Genomic DNA, 23,302 nt, shown 5'->3' with positions numbered 1-23,302 from the left:
ATGGACAAAGTCAGGCCCACATCAGTCATGTAAAATAAAATTCTTTAATAGTCTCCATTTAATTGGTTTATTTGTTGTTAATAAATTGGCAGCACAAAGAGGGGCCAGGGTGCTACCAGCCCGCTCCTGTGTCTGGGTTCAGGCAGGAAGACACTGCCCTGAGGCCACACAGTGCCCAGGGGATGACAGGACTCCCCTATCCTGGGTGACCCCTCGATGAACACAGTGGCCAATACGCAAAGAACCAGAGGAGCTAGAGAGGATGAGGGAGGTGGTGGGCAGGGGCAGGCAGCAGGCTTGGGAGATGGGAGCATTCTTGGGTCCTCCACCCCTGCCCAGGGGCTCAGAAGCTTCTGCCTGGTCCAAGGACAGGGCAAGCTTGGCTCACGGATGGCGGGGAAGGGGCTCCCATCCTCCCTCCCACCCTAGGCAGAACTGACTGCAGTGGAGAGGGCCAGGCTAGAGAGGGCCGAGTTCAAACAGAGCCAGTTGAAAAATCAATTCCAGGTCTTTGTGCGGACCAGGGTCCCGGACTTCTGGAGAAAGGGAAGCCCTGTGCCCTGTCCTCAGTGTGAGTATCTCCAGGTCACTGAGGTTCCCCAATGATCTGGGGCCTCAGACCCAGGGGTTTGAGACGCTCTCCCACCACCCGCCAGTCCTAAAGACTTGGGGCAGAGAGCGATGAGGAGATGGGCAGGGGGCTGAGCAGGGGGTGGCACATGTGCCCCCGCTCATCACACCAGCCCCGGCCCAGCAGCCTCCTGGGGCCAGGCCCATGGTCACTCATCAGTGAAGTCCCTGTCTATGTCCATGTAGGGCTCCTCGATGTAGCTGACGAGGGCGGAGGGGGACTGGCGGTCGGGGTTCAACAGGATGGACACTGTCTCCTTCCAGTAGGAGAAGTTGATGCAGGAGCTCTGGGTGGAGAGAGCGGGGCTCAGGGAGTGCCTGAGGGTGGCCCGGTATCCCACAGGGAGAGCCGCATGGAGGGGTGCTGAGGGAACTCACGTTCTCCAGGCAGGTGCTGTCCTTGTCCTTGTGCAGATAGTGCTGCTGCCAGAAGCGCAGCAGGTTGTGGAAGTTGTTGAGGAGGAAGCCGGGGTACTTCTTGCTGTGCTCCATGCGCTGCAGCAGACGCAGGTAGAGCGGCAGCCGCTCTTTCCGCCGCGCCAGCATCAGGATCACCAGGCTGGTGTTGAGGCAACTGACGTTCTCCTGCAAGGCCCAGCAGGCCGCCAGGTCAGAGGAGGGTCAGGCGGGCTCTGACCTGGGGCCCTGTGGGCTGGAGAGGCCTGGGAAGGGAGATGGTGTCTTGCCCTCTGCCCTGCTTCCCACCCCCACCCCCGCCCAGTATGGCCTTGTTCACTGCCTTCCAACCCAGAGCCTTGGGGCAAGCTTGATGCAGGCACAGAGCAGGAGAGGGGGCATATCTCTGAGAGGGGTGCTGTCAAGTTCAGACTCTCCCCCCAAAAAGCCTGGGAGTCAGACCCTGATCCAGGAGCTTAGAGAAGAGGTCTTAGGGGGCTCCTCTCACTTACTAAAAAAGGGCATCAAAGTAGTTGGGAGGTATATGAGATGCATGAAGGACCAACCCTTTCTGTTGGCCCAGCTCCTTCCCTGCACCTGTCTACCACAGCCCCTCACCTGTGTTAGTGTCTGCACATGGATGATGTTGATGAGGCGGAAGAGGAAGGACATCTGTGTGGGCACCTGGGAGATGTAGGCAAGCAGACGGCACTCGGACAGGACTTCGGCCACTGGGGAGAGACAGGCAGGGCTATGAGCTGCGGGCTCCAGCAACTCCAGAAAAGATCCTGCAGCAGCTATCAACCACCAGCTGCTGTGGCCCAGATAAGCCCATGTCCTCAGGCTAGGCCTTCCTCTCCTTCGCTCTTTGAGGCCTTCCTGCTGGTACTCCTGCAGGGTCTGTCCACCCAGGAGAGGAAGGGTGTCTGTGGGCTTCCTGTGTTTTGCTAGCAGCAGTGAGCTTTTACTTTGTGTTGAATTTGCTCACTAACTGAAGATGCTGGAGAGTAACACCAGTAGCAAAGAGACCAAACAAAAACCATCCTAGGAGCCCCAGCCGCACTGGGTCTGTGCCAGAGCCTGCTGTGGCCACATTGTTGGGGACCATTCACGTTGGGGCCTGCTCTTACCCTTCATGTCCACTTGGTTCTCAAAGCGGTCCAGGGACAGGGTGACGCAGCGCACCAGCATGTTTGAGTCTACGAGGGAGCTGTTGATCTGCTTCAGGAACACCTGGAACTAGAGCAGCGAGAACATGCTCAGGTGGGAGGACGGGGGCTCCCACCAGGGACCCTGATCTTCTGGGCCCTGCAATCTCTCAGTCAGGGAAGGGGACCAGGAAGGGTTTCCAGTAAGCCTCCTGGGGCTTACTGTGGCCCCCCCCAGCTTCTCCCAAGTGACTGGCACAGAGCAGATTTTAATGATGCTCTAGTAACCCACTGCTGTTTCCTCCAATTTCAAGCCTGCACCCGAAGACCGGGAGGGCTGGCCCTCCAAGCTGAGCTCATTTCCAGCTCACACAGCACACCCAGTGGGACTCCAGCTCAGCTCACCTTTGCATCAGTGTTGATATATTTGTTGAATCTCTTGAATGCATCCACGTTGAACTTCATCAGCTCCCCCAGGAGGTCGAAGTAGCTCTGGAGCACATCCCTAGACTTACACTCACTGTCCACAATGCAGTACAGAATGTGCTGGGTGGGAGAAGACAGAGTGAAGGCAAGAAGGTGGTGGTCCCATACAGATATGGCTTTATCTCCCCACAGGGAGCTCAGTAACATGACACTGGCTTCCAGGTTGATGGGAGCCTCTCCCTGCCCAGTTTCATCTGAGGATGCTGGCAGCAGGTGGGAGAGCAGTCATAGCCACTCATTACCCTATCTCAGTCTCAGTCTCTGAGTCTGAGGGATGGTGTCACAGTGGGCACTGTCAGAATCACAGTTATTCCAATAAGGGACAAAGCTATGGGCATAGGACATGCATGGACCCCATGGCTTGTCTTTGTGTTGAAACAAACTGTCTGAATAAAGTTTACACTAAAATCAATGTCCTTTTATGGCTGACAACATCATGTCAATTTAGCTACTTCCTTGATAAAAATATGTTTAATGACAGTTACACTCTTTCTATATATTCCCTGAAGTTATACTAATCTTGGTTGATTCTTTTCTTTCCATTAGGACTTTACAATCTGTTTGTTTTTTGGCCACATCCAGTAGCACTCAGTGCTTACTCCTGATTCTGACTCCAGGTTCTGCATTCAGAAATAGCTCATGGTAAGCTCGGGGACCACATGGGATGCAGGGGATTGAACCGGGTTGGTCTGGTGTTAGCATATGCAAGGCAACCACCCTACCTGCTATGTTATTGCTCAGGTCTCCCAGGATTTTACAAATTTGAAAGAGTCAGTTACGTGTCTGTATTTTTTTATTTTTGGGTCACACCTGATGATACCCCAATGGTAACCCGATGGGTTACTCCTGGCTTTGTGCTCAAAAATTACTCCTAGCAGGTTTGGGGGACCATATGGGTTTCCAGGATTCGATTCATCATCCGTCCTGGCTAAGCTGCGTACAAGGCAAACACCCTACTGCTGTGCCCCTACTTGTCTGTATTTTTATGGCCGGGTGGAGGGGGTGGTAGGACAATACCTGGAAGTTCTGAGGTTTCTCCTGGCTCTGCACTCAAGATTCACTCCAGGCAGGCTTGGAGGAGACCATCTGGGGTGCCTGGGATCGAACCAGGTTGACTGTGTGTAATGCCAAGGACCCTACCTGCTATACTATTGCTCCAGCCCCTCAGGGTCAAAAGGTCTTACAAGTAACTCTGTAGGTCCCTTTACTTCTTCAAGGGTCATCCCTAAATCCTCTTTCACTCAATAAACAGCCACAGAGCAAGAAGTAGGTAGGACCCTCTGTGTCGACATTTTGTTATTACTATTAATATTTTGGGTTTGGGGCCACACTAGGTAGTGCTCAGGGGTTATTCCAGGCAGGCCCTGGGGACCTGAAACCCGTATGGCATTTTGGAATGTGAGCTGGTTCAGGTCTGTTCCTGACCAGCTCTCAAGATCCCATGTCGAAGAAGCAGGGCAGTGGCCAACAGAGCAGGGAGCACTCACCCCAGCCCCTGCGACTTACCTCTAGGAGGCCTCGCTTGAGCAGGAACATCTGGTCTGCATAGGAGGTGGCTCCTCGGAGGAAACTCTCCACAGCTCGGGCTTGCCAAAACCTGCAACCCAAATGCTGATTCTGGCCCAGGGGCTAAGGCTGCCCTCTTTGGCCCAGGCTCTGTTTCCAAGGGGTTGGAAGACGCTCACTTCTCACTTTATGCAGTAGGTTTTTAATAACATCTCACAGGTTTCAGGCCTCCCACTAGATCTTGGGGACAGAGCAAGCATTCCCCAGCCCAGACTAACCACATGGCATGGCCCTGCTGCCTGTCTGCTCTGTATGGAAGGAGAAAGTACCCGGCTCCTGGGGCCCTCCCGAGTGGCAGCTACTTGTCCCCAGACCTACCTGAATGATGATTCAGCTGGCTCCTTCTTCATCACCTGCAGCAGACGAGTTAATAAGCCCCTTTTCCCATCACACACCAAACTCCTAAAATCAAACAGATGGAGACAATGGTAGCAGATTTCAGAGGCTGACAGGGGCTGGATCTCTTTGCTAATTTTGTTGAGGGAAATCTTGGGGGGAGGAATATTTCCAAACCTGGATCCTATCTGGATGTTGAGTACTCCAAGAACCACCACAATTCTAAACTGAATAGCTAACTACATTCCCATATCAAAGCCAGAAAACATCTGGAATCAGACCTGAAATATGTAATCCAGAGCTGCTGGATGGCATGTCGACATCAAAGTGGTTTGGAAACAGGCATGACAGCCTGTCAATGGGCAGGGACTGTGCTGACAGGGAAGCAGGCAGGATGCTGGCCATAGAGAAGTACAGATGCCTCCAGGCCTTGGCTTCCTTGGCTTGGAGGAAGCAATGAAGAAGGGACTGTACTGGGGGAAGAACAGGGCTAAAAAGAAAAGAGGGCTGTGCCCTGAAACTCTTTGCAATTAGTGCAGCTCTGTCATTAGCTGCTACATACATTGGGTGGGGGGGAAGGGGGAATGTATGGTTTCACTGGGACAAAGGGTTCTGCTTTTCACAAAAGGACAGAGAATCTGAGGGGATGTAGTCAGGGCAGCATGTAGCTGACCTTGGTTTAATCCCAGGCACCACAAAGTCCTCCAAGCATTGCTGAGCAGCAGCACATAGGGTGGGGGTTAATCACCATCAGGATTTTGCTGCGGCAAAAAAAAATACATAAAGATGGGGAATTACGGCTCTCCCTAGGAAAGAGGATATGGCAGAGGGGAAAGAAAGTGGCAGGAGAGCACATGGCACTCTGGTGGGAATGTGTCCACATCCTCCTTCCTCTATAAGCAGGGCAATGCTGGCGCTTCCCTCCATGAGATGAAGTGGTGAGTGAGGGCAGTGTCAGGACATGTGAGCTTCAGGACAGTGTAACTTCCAGGATCGAGCAGGGCACCCCAAACCCTCACCGGTCTGTGTTGAGCACTGCCTCCACCTCAGGAATGTTGGCTTTGAGGGAGATGGCGCTGAGCTCATTCAGCTCCTGGTTGTTGAGCAGCAGGTACTTGTTCCTGAAGAAAACAACAGAAGGACAGAAATGGGGGTCAGCCCTTGGGATGTGGGGGTGAGGGGGAAAGTCTCTAGCTTGCCCCTCTGAGGGGAAGAGAGAAGAGGCTAGAAAGGAGCAGGAGGGAGGGTAGGGGAGAGAATAGCAGAAAGAAGAGAGCGGATAGAGGAAAAGAAGAGGAAAGGGGACAAGAGGGAGGAAAGAAAAGAAGTTAGAAAGGAGTGGAAGGAGGAGAGGGGAGGGGAAAGGGGGAGAAAAGTGGAGGGGAGAGAGGAGAATAGAGGAGTTAAGGGTAGGGGAGAGGAGGAGACAAATGTTCAGCCAGCAAGGTTGCATACTCACTCATGATGGTCACTGAAACTCTGGAGAAGCCGTAAGAACTGTATCTTTAAGGTGATATCCTGAAAGACACATATATCTTGATATTAAAACCAGTTACTGGAAGGCCAGAGCAATTGTATGGCACATAGGGCACTTGTATGCCATTCGGCCAACCTGGGTTTGATCCCTGGCACCCTGTATGTTCACTGAGCCCCTCCAGGAGTGATTCTTGAGGTTTAGTAGAGCACTGCCAGCTGTAACCCCCAAACCAAAAACAAAACAAAATGACAGTTACTAGGGGTGGGGAAGGGATGTGGTACTGGTGGGTAGAGTGATTAGAGTAGAAAAGACATGAACAGAGCTGGAAAACTGTGAGCATGGTGAGGCATTTGTGTATTTCTATTGTAAAATATAACACTATCATAACTCTCTAAACTATAATAAAAATATAATTAAAAAAAGGGCCGAAGTGGTGGCACAAGTGGTAAGGCATTTGCCTTGCATGCGGCTAACTAGGACAGACCTTGGTTCGATCCCCCGGCATTCCATATAGTCCCCATGTCAGGAGTGATTTCTGAGCGCACAGCCAGGAGTAACCCGAGCGTCACTGGGTATGGCCCAAAAAGAAAAAAGAAAATACCCCCAACACTCCCCGAACCAAAAACCATGGTCACAATGTTCCTACAGGTGTTCCTTAGAGGCAGTAAGTCCTTTCCTTTAGTCAGAGACTAGCTGACTTCCACATCTAGCCCAATCTGATTCTGTGCTATGGGCTTGACCTATGCATTCCAATAAAAAAATAAAATAGGATGAAGAGAAGGGAAATAAGGGTAAGAGGAATTTTGTGGTACATGCACACAATGGAATACTAAAAAAAAAAAAAAAAAAAAAAAAAAAAGGCTATCTTCCTTGAAGAAAAATGGCCCAGCTCCTCCACCAAACTCCAAAAGAAAATAATGGCTGCCAATACTTCCCAGGCAGTCTGGTCCAGGTTGAGACCTCTGTGCGGCATTCTCACAAAGGGGTGGGGTGGGTGAGATTCCCCTTTCCATATGAACTAGTCACCCAATTCTACAGCCTACACTCTCCAACAGAAATGGCCCAGCTCTGCAACTTCACCTATTAAACTTGCAAGCCAGCAAGATTTTTTTAGATCTACAAATTTTAGAGATCTCACTATTCTATAGTAGTGTCAGTCAGCCCAGTAGTATCACAAGAAATCTGATAAGAAAGTTACATAGTCATCATCCAAGCTCAGCAAGCAAACAAACAAAGAAATAAGAATAAAAATAAAAGAGAAAGAATAAGCAGCTTAGAAAAAAATGACTCGTGGGCCCGGAGAGATAGCACAGCGGTGTTTGCCTTGCAAGCAGCTGATGCAGGACCAAAGGTGGTTGGTTCGAATCCCGGTGTCCCATATGGTCTCCCGTGCCTGCCAGGAGCTATTTCTGAGCAGACAGCCAGGAGTAACCCCTGAGCACTGCCGGGTGTGACCCAAAAACCAAAAAAAAAAAAAAAAAAAAGACTCGTTCAAGTGCCATCCACAATATAAACAGAATAGCACATGAGAGACCTTGAGAGACCTCCTGACTCCCAGTTAGTGTTCTTGAAAGAGCTCCTTAGAGAAACAGGGTTGTAGGGAGTCAGTTATGGATCCCTTAGGACAGGAATTACTGTGCCTTTTGCACAGTGATTTGCAGACCACGAAACAGCAGTGAATATGAATGAGCATGTGGACGAGCACAGAACAAGGAAAAGCCTACTTGCTGCTGAGTGGCGTGATAGACAGTCCTCCACCCAACCCCGCCATCACAGTCAAGTGTAAAAGGGGGTTTGGAGAACCTCACAGGGATTTATGAGTTGGTGAAAAATCAGGGGAGTCAGCTCCTTCCAATTCTGGAATGATGGACTAGGACTTCATTCTCTACATTCCAAGTCTGATTTGTCCCAAGGATCCCTGGCTCACCGGGCTACAGTCACAGTTCTGGTTGTGGCCGTGGAGGACGAGGGTAGATGCTGAATGCTTTCTCCATATCAACTTGTCAAACAAATTATTAAGGCCAGGGATCAGCTTGAATTCTGCAATCATTCTGTGAACCTGGTGAGGGCAGGAAAAGGAGAGCGTCATATAGGGTGCATGAGATAGCCTTGTTTTCTACACATGGAACAACAGCTTTTAGGATGAAGAAAAAAGAAGCAATAGGGAACACTGTGGTGACCAGAAGACACATGTCCTACTCCTCCCCCATCTCACTACATTAAATACTCTGACTGGGCTCCATAATCCTCACTGTAAGGTTGCATGCCATGTTGCAGAGTAGCTGCCATTTGATTAGCTGGCTTCATATAGTCCTGGGATTGACTCTCAGTTCTACCAGGTAAAAATGTGGAAATTGCAGGCAAGTTACTTAACCTTCCTGTTTTTCTGTCTCTGGATAGCTTTGAAACAAAAATAACCCTCATGGGGCAGAAGCAGATAAGGCTCCACCCTCCACCCTCCCCCACCCCACCCCACCCCCGTCCCCTGTACATGGTAGTTCCTGAATGCTGCCAAGTATAATTCCTGAGAGTGCAGAGCCAGAAGTAAACCCTGAGCACTGGTGGCTGTGGACCCAAAATAAAAATCAATCAATCAATAATCCTCATGCTTCATATTAGAATTATAATTGGAGGCAAGATAAAAACATAAAATATGACATTAAAAATCTTTGGGAAGGGGCCGGAGAGATAGCATGGAGGTAAGGCGTTTGCCTTTCATGCAGGAGGTCATCAGTTCGAATCCCGGCGTCCCATATGGTCCCCTGTGCCTGCCAGGAGCAATTTCTGAGCCTGGAGCCAGGAATAACCCCTGAGCACTGCCGGGTGTGACCCAAAAACCACAAAAAAAAAAAAAAAAAATCTTTGGGAAAGAAGATCAAGGTCTCAGAATATGACTCAAGTGGTACAGACATGCCTCGCAAGGTCTGCTTGCAGCACAACAGGTCTGCACCATCCCAGCACCACTGGGTCCACAATTTTGCTTTGTCTTTGTTTAGAGGAGACCCCTGGAGGTGCTTAGGCATTACTCCTAACTCTACACTCAGGAATCACACCTGGCAGGCTCAAGGAACCATATGCCAGGGATTGACCTAGGTCAGGTAGGTAAAAGGCAAAGCTTTACCTGCTGTACTACCTCTCTAGCCCCAAGGCCATGATTTTTGATCCCTGGCTTCCTCCACATTCAAGCATGAGTCCCAGTAAGCAAGTCACAACAAAATAATGTGCACATAAAAAGCAATTGGGAAATCCCTGACACACTTAGTGCATTGGAACACATGTATACACCTCAACCTTGCAACTAGTAAGACCCCCTGACTCCACACATCATGATTTAAAGAGAAACACTTTGTCAAGTATTGCACTAAACTGTGACATACCCAAAAGAGACTAAATGTCTTTAAAATTTCTGCATGGCAAAACACACAACTGTAGTTTGTGACTGTAGTCACAAATACATTAAGTTAAATAGAAAAGGATGTTGGCAATCTTACAGGATGGATGAAAAGTAATTTCCTCTAGTAGGCATTCTGCAAATCTCTTACAGATGCCTGGACTTATATTGGTCAGACACTAATTATAAATATAATTATAAATTATACCGGTGATGTGGGAGAGAAGCAATAACTATACAGCCAAAGCACAGACCTGATAACACTGATCTAAACTGCAACCACCAGACTTTGTGATATGCTGATCAAGATGGCAGACAGGGCCTGTGACAAGAAGAAATGATGGAGTCCGGGAACATTGGTGATGGGAGCTGACAGGTGTTGAAATATGCCTAAACTCAATTATCAATAACAGTTCTTTAGTTAAAAATTATCTAAAAAAAGAAAGAAGGGGATGAAGAGAAAATTCAGTGGATACTGCCTTTCATACAGTGGACTGGACCTGGGTTCAATCACTAGCACCATATATGGTCCACAAGCCCTGCCAAGAGTAATCCAGAGCAGAGGAGCTAGGAGTGAGTCCTAAGTATAGCTCGGTATGGTCCAAAAATGAAAACAAAGATGGTAAAAAAGGGACAGGGAAAGAGGGAGGGGGAGAGCAACACAGAGCGTGAGAGAATGAGATGCTATAAATACAACAAAATTGACAGAATATTAAGCTTCACTTATAACATGAAGAGAAATTCAAATCAGAAAATCAGATCACAACCAACTTTTTACTTTTTCTGGTAGGCAAAGGAAAAAAGGTTTTCTTTGCTTGTTTTTGTTTGTTTGTTTTTTTTTTGGTTTTGGGGTCACACCCAGCAACACTCAGGGGTTACTCCTCTGGCTTTTACGCTCAGAAATTGCCCCTGGCAGGTTTGGGGGACCATATGGGATGCCAGTATTCGAACCACCATCCTTGTGCATGCAAGGCAAACACGCTACCTCCATGCTATCTAAGCATGTGGTTATGTGCTGGGCATCAGACATTCTCCCAGCTATAAGTAGGAAGACAGATTGGAACTTTAGGAAGGTAGACTGGTACTGCACAGATAATATCAACATAATACCAATAATCCTGATCAGAGTGGGAGGAGAGTTTAGCAATATCTAAATATTACAAAAGCATATTTCCTTTGGCCAGCAATTCTACTTTTAAGATTAAAGACCCATACAAACAAAAATGATATTTGTACAAAGTTATTCATGGCAGCTTACATGAAACAGAAAGCAAATAAAACATATACTTTCATTAATGGGAGTTAGTTGCATAAATTACTGTGCATTTATTCAACAGAATGTAAGGTACCAGCACAAAAGAAAGTAAAAAAAAAAAAATAAAGGGAGCAAATAGTAATTGCGTTTATAAGCACAAAATGTCTCTAGAAATTGAGAAGATCAGTGGAAGAAACAGAATGTTCAGAAAAAAGGCTGCATCGGTACTTATGTACATCTTTTACCACTTAACTAAGTGGATTATTACTTTTTTTTTTTTTTTTTGGTTTTTGGGTCACACCCGGTAACGCTCAGGGGTTACTCCTGGCTATGTGCTCAGAAGTTGCTCCTGGCTTGGGGGACCATATGGGACACCGGGGGATCGAACCGCTGTCCGTCCAAGGCTAGCGCAGGCAAGGCAGGCACCTTACCTTTAGCGCCACCGCCCGGCCCCGATTATTACTTATTAAAGTAAATGTTTATAGAGCAAAATACAAAGCTATTATTACCTCTTCTCAGGGCTGTTGTAAGGGTAAATTCAGAAACATGGAAAGATCTGAGCACCAGTGCTTATGAAGCCCAATGTTAACAGCGGAAATAAAGTCTGGCAGGGTGGGCTCCTGCTGTCACCCCAACTCAGCTATCAGATCCTACTGCCTATTCTCACCAACTCTCCACAGCAGGCATTTATCAGAATTTGACAAAGCTGCAAGACTCTGGGCAACATTCTTCTTCCTGCCTGAGTTCCTTGATGGAGGATGAGGGATGGGGTGATACTGAAAACATTCAGTGAGGTAATGTGGTTTGGGATGCTGACATGCTGGTTAAAGCCTGGGAAGACTGGTTATTTTCACTAGCAACACAGGGCAAAAAGTTATGGCATCTGAGGAGTCTTTCCAGTTTAGTGACTTCAATTTAACCAAGATAGAGAACTTGGCCACTTCAAGGAAAAAGTTTGACCCACTGATATCCTAGTCCAGGTAGGGTTTGTGAATCCATGTGCCCACACAGCCTTCAGAGCTTCCTTTCCAGTCACTGCAAATGCTGACCCTATTTTTTTTGGTTAGGGAGGGGCTCCATCTGATGCTCAGGGGCCACAGGTGCCGCTTCTGGCAATATTGGACTTGTATTTCAATGTGAGGGTCCATAGATATGGAACTGCATGAGCCCTGTTGTATTAGAAACCACCAGAGTAATCCTAGAGGTGCTTGGAGGACTTCAGAACCAAACCTGGGGATGCTCAGAGGTCTCGAGGGCAACTTAGTGGTGTTCAGGACGCCACCTAGTGTCTGGAAATGAACCCAACTGTAACCCTTTAATTGTCCAACCCTTCAGCTGCAGTCTCAGTCACCACACCAAAGGGAATATCCATCCTTCCACTCACTTAGATAAACACCCTGGAGAGCTAATAATGTCATTCCTAAATCCTCCACTAGTCCCCCACCCCGTTTTTTTCATTTTTGGTCCACACTTAGTGGTGCTCAGGGCTTACTTGTGGTAAGGATCATACTTGTGCTGGGGATTGAACTAGGATTTGCCAAATACCCTACCTACCATACTTTCATTCCAGTCCTCTTCTTCCTTTTTTAGTGGGGCAAGATGGGGGTCCTAGGGTTCAAAGGATATGCTCTAGCACTGTTAAATCACTAGCTTTCGGGGCCGGCGAGGTGGCGCTAGAGGTAAGGTGTCTCTGCCTTGCAAGCGCTAGCCAAGGAAGGCCTGCGGTTCGATCACCGTGCGTCCCGTATGGTCCCCCCAAGCCAGGGGCAATTTCTGAGTGCTTAGCCAGGAGTAACCCCTGAGCATCAAACGGGTGTGGCTGAAAAACCAAAAAAAAAAAAAAATAATAATAATAAAATCACTAGCTTTCTTCCTCCTCTCTTCCTTATATGCCCACATCCAAACACTTAGCAAATCCTACCTGTCCTACCTTTGAAATGTGTTCACAACAAAACACTTGTCATTACTCACACCAACATGCTGCACCATTGTTCACACAGCACTTCCTGTTTCACTTTAGAGAAAACACCAAGGTCCTTAATCCAGGTTCTGCACCCCAATGTGATCTGTGCTGTGAGCTCTCAGCCCTGCCTTTCCTGCTGTTCCAGCACCCCAAAGGGCACAAAAGGACTGCTGGGGTGTATTCTTGAGGAATGTGGCAGGTAAGAGATTTCTGTCTCTCTTGAAGAGGATACCTGCTGATCTCCAGGGCCCTCTTTCTCTGCACATTCTTGCTCCTTGCTCCTTCAAAGTTCAGGGAATCCCAGGCTACATGGAGCACCCTAGCAGCTGTCTGGTGTTTGTAACCTGTTGTTTTGACCAAGTCAGAAAGGTGACTCCTGGGGCTGGTGAGGCGGCGCTAGAGGTAAGGTGTCTGCCTTGCCAGCGCTAGCCAAGGAAGGACCACTGTTCGATCCCCCGGCGTCCCATATGGTCCCCTCAAGCCAGGGGCAATTTCTGAGTGCTTAGCCAGGAGTAACCCCTGAGCATCAAACGGGTGTGGCCCAAAAACCAAAAAAAAAAAAAAAAAAAAAAAAAGAAAGGTGACTCCCTCCTCCTGTCCACCAAGCAGCAGTGTGTCCTGCCAGTCAAGAATCCTCCGTGCTAAAAAGGTGCTGACATGACCATCATCTAGCTTTCATTCTGGAAATGCTTACCACAGCAAATAAAAGAAACAAGAGCTCTACATTCTGGAATCAGACAGGCTTTTAGAGTGTGAAATGAGGATAAGGAAAACAACTATGCTCTGTGGGGTTGGAGGGAGCCAGTCTGGGAGGTGGCCGTGTGATACACCACAAGCTCCCAAGAAGCATCTTTCCTGGCACTGTGCCCTAAAATGTGGGGGAAGGTCCCACCTGGTTTCGCTGACGCCCCATCAGCAGCACACAGAGGACATACAGTACTTCCAGTTTGTACATGATCTCGTGCATGATCTTCATTGACTGGGGCAGCTGGGTGGTCCTAGATGAAGTGTGAGGCAGGCCATTCTCCTCAGAAGCGCCTGGAGGATGGAACACAATGGAGGCTGACAGCCACCAGGAGAGAGGGTTGAGATGAGTCATTGTGCTGATGACAAAAAACAGGTCTCTGCCCTCACACTTCCTAGAAACAGACTTGAGGTCACTGAGCCCTTGACGTAGACTTTCGAAGTCACAAAACTCCCTCCAGGATCCCGGGGTCCAGGTGAGCTCAGAACTGAGACACTGACTCTACAATTCTATTAGAGCTCATCGTTTATGTCAGAAAATAAAAATATCCTGACAGCCAACTCAGGAACATAATCTTCCTTTCTATTCATATTCTTTTTTCCTGTCACCATGTGGACTCTAGTAGCAAATGATGTCCAACTCTCTTCTGGTCACCAATGACGCCGATATGTCCCCCACTACTTCAATTCCTTAGGGGGTACTGAAAGGGAACCTCTTTGAAGAATTTTTCTGTTTTGTTTTGTTTGTTTTCAAGAACCATCTGAGGTTTTCTAAGGTTCAACTTTCTTTTAGGATGAGGGTGGAGTTAGGCCATACCAGTGGTGCTTAGGAGCTGCTCCCAGTTCTGTGCTCAGAGGTCATTCCTGGAGGGGTTTAGAGACTGATTGCCTGTAGTGCCAGGGATTGAACCGGAGTTGGTCACATGCAAGGTAAGTGCCCTACCCTGGAATGTCTCTCTGGCTCTGAGACTCAGCTTTCTAAAGCAAACTGTGCATCAAAAATGCTACTAGTAATACAATGATTGTGATATCACAAATACAGTTTTTCATGATGGCCAATCTCATCAGTAACAGCAATTAAGGAATGTTCATTAGACACTTGCATGGCAGATTCTATAGGGCCTCGACAAAACAAACCATCCCATTTACTCAACTATCCAGTTAACACAAAGTCTCTGGATCAAGATGGCCACAGTGGAATTTGTTACTGGGAAGGAGGCAGAATGAATGGCGGGGCCTGAGAGCTCTGGAATGAAACCTTGCCAGCAGTCCTTGCCTCTCTTTCCCAGGCCTTACCTTGCCTGAAAACCTGGGGATAAAGATAGGCATGTCAGTGGGCATGGCTTATGAGGGAGCTACAGAAAAATACAAGAAGAAAGTCAGCATCTGATTCTTGCAAAGGCTGACTGGCCACTCAGGAGCCCTCAGAAGAGTCATGACCTCTTAGTTTCCCTCACCTTTAAGGTGAAAAAAAAAAAAAGAATAAATTAGTAATTACTAAGGCAGAGTCTACAGGTTCTGCTGCCCAAGGGCCTTTCCCAAGGCCAGGAAAATGATGGTAAGTCTACAAAGCAGGGGTTCTGAGGAAGTTTCTGATAAAGCAGTTTCTGATAAGGCGCTCAATAGAAGTCATGGGCATTTCTTGACATAGAACTAACTTACACCATCCTATAGACTTGGACAAAGTTTTCCTAACCCTATTAGGAAACCCTGTTATAATACCAACAGTACTCTTGGTCCTAGGAAGCATGGTGGAGAACGAGGCAGTGTATGCTGTACAGCAAAGTAGGTCAGGAGTACAGATTATGGAGTAGACTGCTGGCCTGGGCCCTCATGCCACCATCCACAAGCTAAGCAACCTTAGGGGGAAAGAATCTGTGGATAGCTTCATGCTTTATTTGTGTAACAGGGATAAGGGCAAAAACACCGACTACCCATAGCAATGGCTTTTTTGGGGGGGAGGGGAAGTGTTATACATGGGGTGTTCAGGGGTTCCTCATGATTCTGCACTCAGAAATTTCCCCTGTTGAGTTGGGAGATCATATAGGATGCCAGGATTGAACCCAGGCCAGCTGCATGCAAATCAAGTACCCTACCTACAGCCCTATCTCTCTGCCTGCTGCCCCTCCCTTATAGCAATGTTATAAAGATGAAAGAATTGTCTATATTAAAGTTACTTAGGACCGTGCCTAGGAAGGACACAAAAGCAAAATATAAATATATGATAAATAGAAGTATAAAATTGAATTTTTTGCTCACAGTGGCTTGACACTTGCTTTCTTTTTAAACCGCAAGTTCTTAATGTCAACTAAGGTGACAAAAAAGCAACAGACTTAACATTTTATTGGAGAAAGCAAAATCAAGAGAATTCTAACTTAAATATCTTTAAGTTATGTATCCATATATATATTTTCCTGCCATTTGGGAAAAAATAACCATAACTAGTCAATTCCATGTTGGGACTCCTTGGCCCAGTTCCCAGAATGGTCTAAGACTTAAAGCACTTGTGGAGACTGTGAAGTGCCCTGATGAAGTACAATGCCTTAGCTACATTTGCTGTCTGGCCAAGAAATTCCTGGTGTCCCCATCACCCAGCCCAGAGGGATGCGGTGGGGAGGAGGGCCCTGCAAGATCAAGACTGGTATAAGCATGTACAGCATACAAGACCCTCTTCAGTCAGGCACCTCTGTGGACAGAAGTCAGAGAGAGTTCAACGAATAGCACCCCCTTGTATGCAGACAACAATGGTTCAAACCCTCAGCACTGCGTATGGTCTTCCCAGCCCTGCCAGAAGTAATCCCTGAACACAGTAACACAGTCAAGAATAAAACCTGAGCAACGTTGTGTGTGGCCTAAAACTCCAACATGTGTCTTTGCTGGTAAGGCATTTTGTTTTTCTTTAGGTCTCCTAAACAGTACTCGGGAGGCCCAGAAATCCCACTGGCAATGCTTGGCCAGCTGGGCATATGGTTCAAATCAAGGGCCCCAGGATGCAATGTTGCTTGAGCTGTGGTGCCAGGGATTGCCTGGGCCACCTTGGCAATACTGGGGGTCAGGAAAGCATTTTCAAGAAACAGAGTCACCAAGCACTGACGAGAGCTTTGCTTGGCAATAAGGCAATAGATAAGGACTTTATTCACAAAACTCTTTTTGGGGGTGGGGGGGAAATCACACTTGGCAGTGTTCAGGGGACTTGAGTGATTACATGACTGTGCTTGGGGGACTTGGGATGTTGGGGATTGAACTCAGATCAGCCAAGAGCCCTAATCACTATACTATCTCTCCAGTTTTAGGTGAGGAAATTTTGCTATCTCTCTGGCTCCTCTAGATAAATGTGTTGTGTATTGTGTGTGTGTCTTATAGTACTAAATATTCTAATTTATTTGTTTATTGGTTTTGGGGCCACATCTAGTTGTGCTCAGGGGATACTCCTGGCTCTGCACTCAGAAGTTATTGCTGACAGGCTCAGGTGACTATATGGAATCCTGGAGATCGAACCCAGGTTGGCCACATGCAAGGCAATGTGCTATTCTGTGCTGTTATGGATCTGGCCCCAAGATTATAATTTAAAATCGGGGGGCGGGGGGCTGAAGTGATAGCACAGTGGCAAGGCATTTATCTTGCACGCAGCCGACCTAGGACAAACCTGGGCTCAATTCCCGGCATCCCATATGGTCCCTTGAGCCTGCCACGAGCGAAGTCTGAGTGCAGAGCCAGGAGTAACTCCTGAGTGTCACCGGGTGTGGCCCAAAAACCAAAAAAAAATTTTGGTCACATCCAGTAGCACTCAGGTAGTAGTTACTCCTGGCTCTGCCTGCATTATTCAGAAATCGCTCCTGGCAGGCTCGGGAACCACATGGGATGCTGGGGATTGAACCCAGGTTGGCTACATGCAAGGCAAATGCCCTACCTGCTGTACTATCTTTCCAGCCCCACCAGGATTTTAATTTTATACAACTAAAGTTTATATTTTAATTTGCTTGCTTGTACTTTTTTAGTTATCATCTAAGACACCATTGCCAAGTCAAAGTTTTTAAGATCTGTTTTCTCAAAAGAGCTTTATAGGTCTACTTTGTCTTAGATCACTTTGAGTTCATTTTTGTATCTGATGGGAGGTAGTAGACACAGTCTTGTTCCTTTGCACTGTTATCTAATGGATATCTGTGGTTTGAGCATTTTTGATAAAAAAAAACACCTTGTTCCTTCACAGCTGGTCTTGGCACTCATATTAAAAATCAATGAATGATAGAAAAGTCAGTGCTTATTTCTAAACTCTTCATTATATTTCATTATCTCTCCTTACCAGACCAGCACCCTCTCTTGATTACTGCAGCTTTATAAAGTTCTGAGACTATGAAGATTTTTCTAACTATGCTTTAATCTCTTTCAGCTTGTAGGTCATTCTGAATTTGCATTTCTATTTGTATTTTAGGACCTGCTATTCCACTTCTTTAAGAAGCCATCTGGAATTTCAGTAAGAACTATCTATGTTAAATCTATAGATAGATCTGTAGATCAAGATGTGAGAGTTTTCCTTTTAACAATACTAGGTCCTTTGATCTATGAACATGAGGTGTCTTTACATTATGTAGTTTTTCCTTGATTTATTTCATTAATAACAATGTTTTATAATTTTCAGAATGTAGCTTTTATATTTGTTAAAATCATATGAGTGTATGTGTATACAGGTATCTTTTTCTTTTTGAGGTGCTTGTAAATGCAATGTTTTATTTTTATTTTTTTTAACTTTATTTATTGATTAACTGGTTTTTGGCCACACCCAGTGGGGCTCAGGAGCTACTCCTGGCCCTGCACTTAGAAACTGGCCCTGGCAGGCTGGGGGAGCATATGGGATGCCGGGAATTGAACTGGGTCCCTTCTGGGTTGGCCAGATACAAGGCAAATGCCCTACTGCTGCACTATCTCTCCGGCCCCTGCACGCAATGTTGTAATTTCCTTTCCTCTTCCCCATTACTTTTCATTTTTCTTTTTTTTGGTTTTTGGGCCACACCCGTTTGACGCTCAGGGGTTACTCCTGGCTATGTGCTCAGAAATCGCCCCTGGCTTGGGGGGACCATATGGGACGCCGGGGGATCGAACCGCGGTCCTTCCTTGGCTAGCGCTTGCAAGGCAGACACCTTACCTCCAGCGCCACCTACCCGGCCCCCAGATTAACTCTTTTTTTTTTTGGTTTTTTGGGCCACACCCGTTTGACGCTCAGGGGTTACTCCTGGCTATGTGCTCAGAAATCGCCCCTGGCTTGGAGGGACCATATGGGACGCCGGGGGATCGAACCACGGTCCTTCCTTGGCTAGCGCTTGCAAGGCAGACACCTTACCTCCAGCCTCCAGCGCCACCTACCCGGCCCCTTCATTTTTCTTTTTATCTTCTTGGCATATTGATCTGATATCCCGATTGGTTGAATTCATTTACTAGTTAAATGGCATTTTTGTGGATCACATTATTTTTCTATATACAAGATCATTTCATATATAAATAGGTATAATTTTACTTCTTCCTTATCTGGACAGCATCTGTTTTTTGGGAGTTTTTTTGTTGGTTTTTTTTTGGGCCACACCTGGTGACACTCAGGAGTTACTCCTGGTTATGTGCTCGGAAATCACTCCTGATCCTGGGCAGCCTCGTGCAAGGCAACACCCTACTGCTGTGCTATCTCTTCAGCCCCAGCATCTGTTTTTTTCATACCTAACTCCCTAGTCAGAACCTCTAACAGAGATGGCAAGAGTTGACTTCCTGGGGCCGGGCGGTGGCGCTAAAGGTAAGGTGCCTGCCTTGCCTGTGCTAGCCTTGGACGGACCGCGGTTCGATCCCCCCCGTGTCCCATATGGTCCCCCAAGCCAGGAGCAACTTCTGAGCACATAGCCAGGAGTAACCCCTGAGCGTTACCAGGTGTGGCCCAAAAACCAAAAAAAAAAAAAAAAAAAAGAGTTGACTTCCTTGTCTTTGGGGGGGGGGGGGTTGGGCCACACCCAGCAATGCTCAAGGGTTACTCCTGGCTATCTGATCAGAAATAGCTCCTGGCAGGCACGGGGGGACCATATGGGAAGCCTGGATTCGAACCAACCACCTTAGGTTCTGGATCGGCTGGCCCTGACTTCCTTGTCTTGTTTTAATCTTAGTGGGAAAAAGATTTTGTCTTCTGTTATGAAGTTTATAATTATGGGTTTGCTTTTTGGGTTTTTGTCTTGTTTTGTTTTGGGTCAGTTGTTAAAGAAACACTCCATCTCTGATCACTTTTTTATTTTGTTTTGTTTTGTTTATTGGCCACACCTGGTAGAGCTCAGAAATCATTCCTGGTAGGTTTGGGGACCAAAAGCTCTCTGTTGGTTTTTGTAGATGCTTTTAAGTGGCCTGAGGAAGTTGAAGTTCTCTTCCATTCCTAGAGGTTTTATTTTTTTTTAATGAAGGTACTGGATTTTCTCAATGTTATTCATAGATGTCTTCTGCATCTATTGAAATAATCATGTAGCCTTAGATCTTTTTTCTATTGCTAATCAATTTTCAGGTCATGAACTCATTAATGAAAAAATTTATTTGGTTTTCTAAACCCACTTTGGTCAGGCTGGTTATATAATCTTTGAGTGCTGCTATATATGCTAGTATTCTGTTAAGAATTTTTCTTTTGGGGGCTGGGAAGGTGGCGCTAGAGGTAAGGTGTCTGCCTTACAAGCGCTAGCGTAGGACAGACCGCGGTTCGATCCCCCGGCGTCCCATATGGTCTCCCCAAGCCAGGGGCGATTTCTGAGCTCATAGCCAGGAGTAACCCCTGAGCGTCAAACGGGTGTGGCCCAAAAACCAAAAAAAAAAAAAAAAAGAATTTTTCTTTTTCTTCTTATTTTTTTGAGCCACCTGGGAGTATTCAGGGCTGATTCCTGACTTAATGTTCAGGATCAGTCCTGGTGGGCTCAGAGGACCCTTATGGGGTGCAGGGGAATCCAACCTGGGTAGGTCGCAAGCACCCAAGCCCTGTACTGTAGCTCTGATCGCTCTGTTGAGAATTCCTTTATCTATATTTATAAGAAATATTGATCTGCAATTTCATTGCGATATCTATTTGGTTTGGGTTTTACAAAATGAACTGGGAAGTGCTTCCTCCTCCATTATATGGAAGAATCTATGAAGCTTTGGTATTAATTCTCTAAAGGTTGGCAAAATTCACCAAAGAATTCACATAGGTTTGTCTCTGCTTTTTACCTTTCAATAGTTACTTGCACTAGTTTGTATCCTTTTGTTTTTTTTTGGTAAGCTGTCCATTTCAACTAGGCTATCTTTTTAAATTTAGTTATTTTTTTTTGTTTTTTTTTTTTTGGTTTTTGGGCCACACCCGGTGATGCTCAGGGGTTACTCAGGTTACTCCTGGCTCTGCACTCAGAAATCGCTTCTATCTTGGGGGGCCATATGGGATGCTGGGGAATCGAACCGCAGTCTGTCTTAGGTCAGCCTCGTGCCAGGGGATCGAACCGCAGTTCGTCCTAGGTTAGCACGTGCAAGGCAGATGCCCTACCACTTACGCCACCACTTCGGCCCCTTCATTTTATTTTTTTTGACTTTGATCACTCATTTTGTCTTTTATGTATGTATATGGTGCCAAGCATTGAAGCCTGGGTCTCTCTACCTCTGGGCCACATCTCCCACTATTATTTTGAAATGCCTTTATTGATGACATTTGTTCTTTCAAGTGGATTTAAACGGAAATTTCATTTTTGTTGTTTTGGGGCCACACCTAGTGGTGCTCAGAGCTTATTCCTAGTGGGCTTGGCGATAGTGGGTACTGAAGATTGAATTTATATTGGCCACATGCATGAGAATGCAACCTACCCGCTGTACTATTGCTACTGGATTTAAATGACCAATTGATATCACTTGCTTTCAGCTTAAAGAACTTCCCCTGATATTTCTCATAAGGCAAGATTTCTACTGAAAAAACATTTCTCTACATATTTATCTAGCGATGCTTTTATTTCATTTTTTTTTCCCTGAAGGGCTTTGGGATCACATCGGTGAAGTCTGATGCTTGAACTTGAACCCAGAGCTCCTAATGCAAAACATGGGCACCAGACCATTGAACTATCACCCTTCCCTAGCTCTCACCTTAACTGTTGAATGAATTTGGGGGAGGCATGTTTTGAAACTATACCTGCTGGTGGGCTTTGGGAAACCATTAGCAGCACCTGGGACTGAACCTGGGTCAGCCATGTACAAGGCAAGTGCCCTCCCCACTGCATTACCTCGCCAGTGCCATTAAAGGAATATTTTGCTGGATAAATATTCTTATTTGATTTTTGTTTCTTTCAAAATACTGAATGTGTTATTTATATCCCTCATATCTGATAAGTCAGCTGTTAATCTTATTAGGGATACTCCTGAATATATTTTTCTCTTGCTATTTTCAAGATTTTTGTCTTAGATTTTTTTATTATGATGTGTGAATGTAAATTTTAGAGTATACCGTATCTGTGTTTTTCTAGTTTCTCAGATGTTGGACAGTTCAATGCTTGGACCTGTGGTGTGATGATTCCTTCACTTTTTTTTTTTTTTTTGGTTTTTGGGTCACACCCAGCAGCACTCAGGGGTTCCTCCTGGCTCTACGCTTAGAAATAACTCCTGGCAGGCTCGGGGGACCATATGGGATGCCGGGATTCAAACCACCATCCTTCTGCATGCAAGGCAAATGCCCTACTTCCATGCTATCTCTCTGGCCCCGATTTCTTCAATTTTTAAAGCAGTTTCCTTTTGGTCTTTTGAAGATACCTGTAACAGCTTTTTAATAAAGAGCTTTCTCGGGCCGGGCGGTGGCGCTAAAGGTAAGATGCCTGCCTTGCCTGCGCTAGCCTTGGACGGACCGCGGTTCGATCCCCCGGTGTCCCATATGGTCCCCCAAGCCAGGAGCAACTTCTGAGCACATAGCCAGGAGTAACCCCTGAGCGTTACCGGGTGTGGCCCAAAAACCAAAAAAAAAAAAAAGAGCTTTCTCAATTTTGTTGCCTGTTGATGCCTTTGTATGTGTTAAGAGTTTCCCTTTCTTTGTATGACAGATAATTTTTCTTAAAAACTAGACATTTTGGAGCCAGAGTGATAGTACAGAGGATAAAGAGTTTGCCTTGCATATGGTTAAACAGGGTTGATCCCCGGCATCCCATATGGTTCCCAAGCACTGCCAGAGTATCCCCTGAACACAGCCAAAACAAAAACAAAAACTGGTCAAAAACAAAACAAAAAACCAACAACCCTAGATTAGGTAAATACTGTAGCAACTCTGATACTGATCCCCATCAAGGCCAGTTGTGTTTATTAACCTACCAGCTTCCTTTCTTTGAGAACCCAGCTAGTTTCTTCAAGGACTTAGAGGTCTCATGGGAAGAGTAGCCTTAGGTTATATGCAGTGTCTCTGAATGACAGTGCTTTAAACAAGGGTCCCAGAGGTGCTTTTCCTGATTTCTCTGCTTCAACTGGTATTAAATCCAGCAGTCAATTAGCTCCACTAATTGGTGGTGGCTGACTGCTCTCCAGTTTTTGACAATACCTTGAGGCATACACTGTTCCAAAATCGGATTCAATTAAATTCAGGCACTGTTAGTTTCTGAGACTGAGGTCTGTTGTAACTTGCAAGAGGTTCTTAACTCTTTCTCCCTGTTTCTCTCTGTTGAATTTGATGGTTTAACTTTATGTTCTCAATTATGAATGGATCCTTTAATTAGCACCCAAGTCCACATTCTCTCTGATACTGTCCTTAGTAAGGCTTCAATTATCTACAGTTCTTACTTGTACAAGTCTCACTGTCACTTCTCTGAAAAGGGTTGGTAACCTCTGCTTCTCAGCTAAATGATCCTACTAGAAACCTCTATCTAACATGTGAACTAGGGCAAGAACAACAGGTGCAGCAGAATTC

The 23,302-nt window shown here is 46.4% G+C and overlaps 1 protein-coding gene across 1 annotated transcript in view; it reads right to left on the bottom strand.

Annotated features, from left to right (window-relative positions):
• Positions 1 to 30: 30 nt before the first annotated feature.
• Positions 31 to 23,302, bottom strand: part of TRPC4AP (transient receptor potential cation channel subfamily C member 4 associated protein) — a 64,575-nt gene continuing 41,303 nt past the window's right edge. The window contains exons 9-19 of the mRNA XM_049779210.1: positions 13,541 to 13,710; positions 7,967 to 8,098; positions 6,022 to 6,080; positions 5,582 to 5,683; positions 4,545 to 4,628; positions 4,167 to 4,257; positions 2,580 to 2,720; positions 2,157 to 2,265; positions 1,645 to 1,757; positions 1,009 to 1,215; positions 31 to 917 (exon numbers count right to left, since the gene is read on the bottom strand). Coding sequence (XP_049635167.1) covers positions 780 to 917; positions 1,009 to 1,215; positions 1,645 to 1,757; positions 2,157 to 2,265; positions 2,580 to 2,720; positions 4,167 to 4,257; positions 4,545 to 4,628; positions 5,582 to 5,683; positions 6,022 to 6,080; positions 7,967 to 8,098; positions 13,541 to 13,710 — 1,346 coding nt within the window. The 3' untranslated portion in view covers positions 31 to 779. The remainder of the gene's footprint in view (positions 918 to 1,008; positions 1,216 to 1,644; positions 1,758 to 2,156; positions 2,266 to 2,579; positions 2,721 to 4,166; positions 4,258 to 4,544; positions 4,629 to 5,581; positions 5,684 to 6,021; positions 6,081 to 7,966; positions 8,099 to 13,540; positions 13,711 to 23,302) is intronic.

Source organism: Suncus etruscus, chromosome 9 (assembly GCF_024139225.1).
Source record: "Suncus etruscus isolate mSunEtr1 chromosome 9, mSunEtr1.pri.cur, whole genome shotgun sequence".
Classification (NCBI taxonomy): Eukaryota; Metazoa; Chordata; class Mammalia; order Eulipotyphla; family Soricidae; genus Suncus; species Suncus etruscus.
Note: the sequence above shows the minus strand (reverse complement) of the source record. Positions and strands in the feature narration are given on the sequence as shown.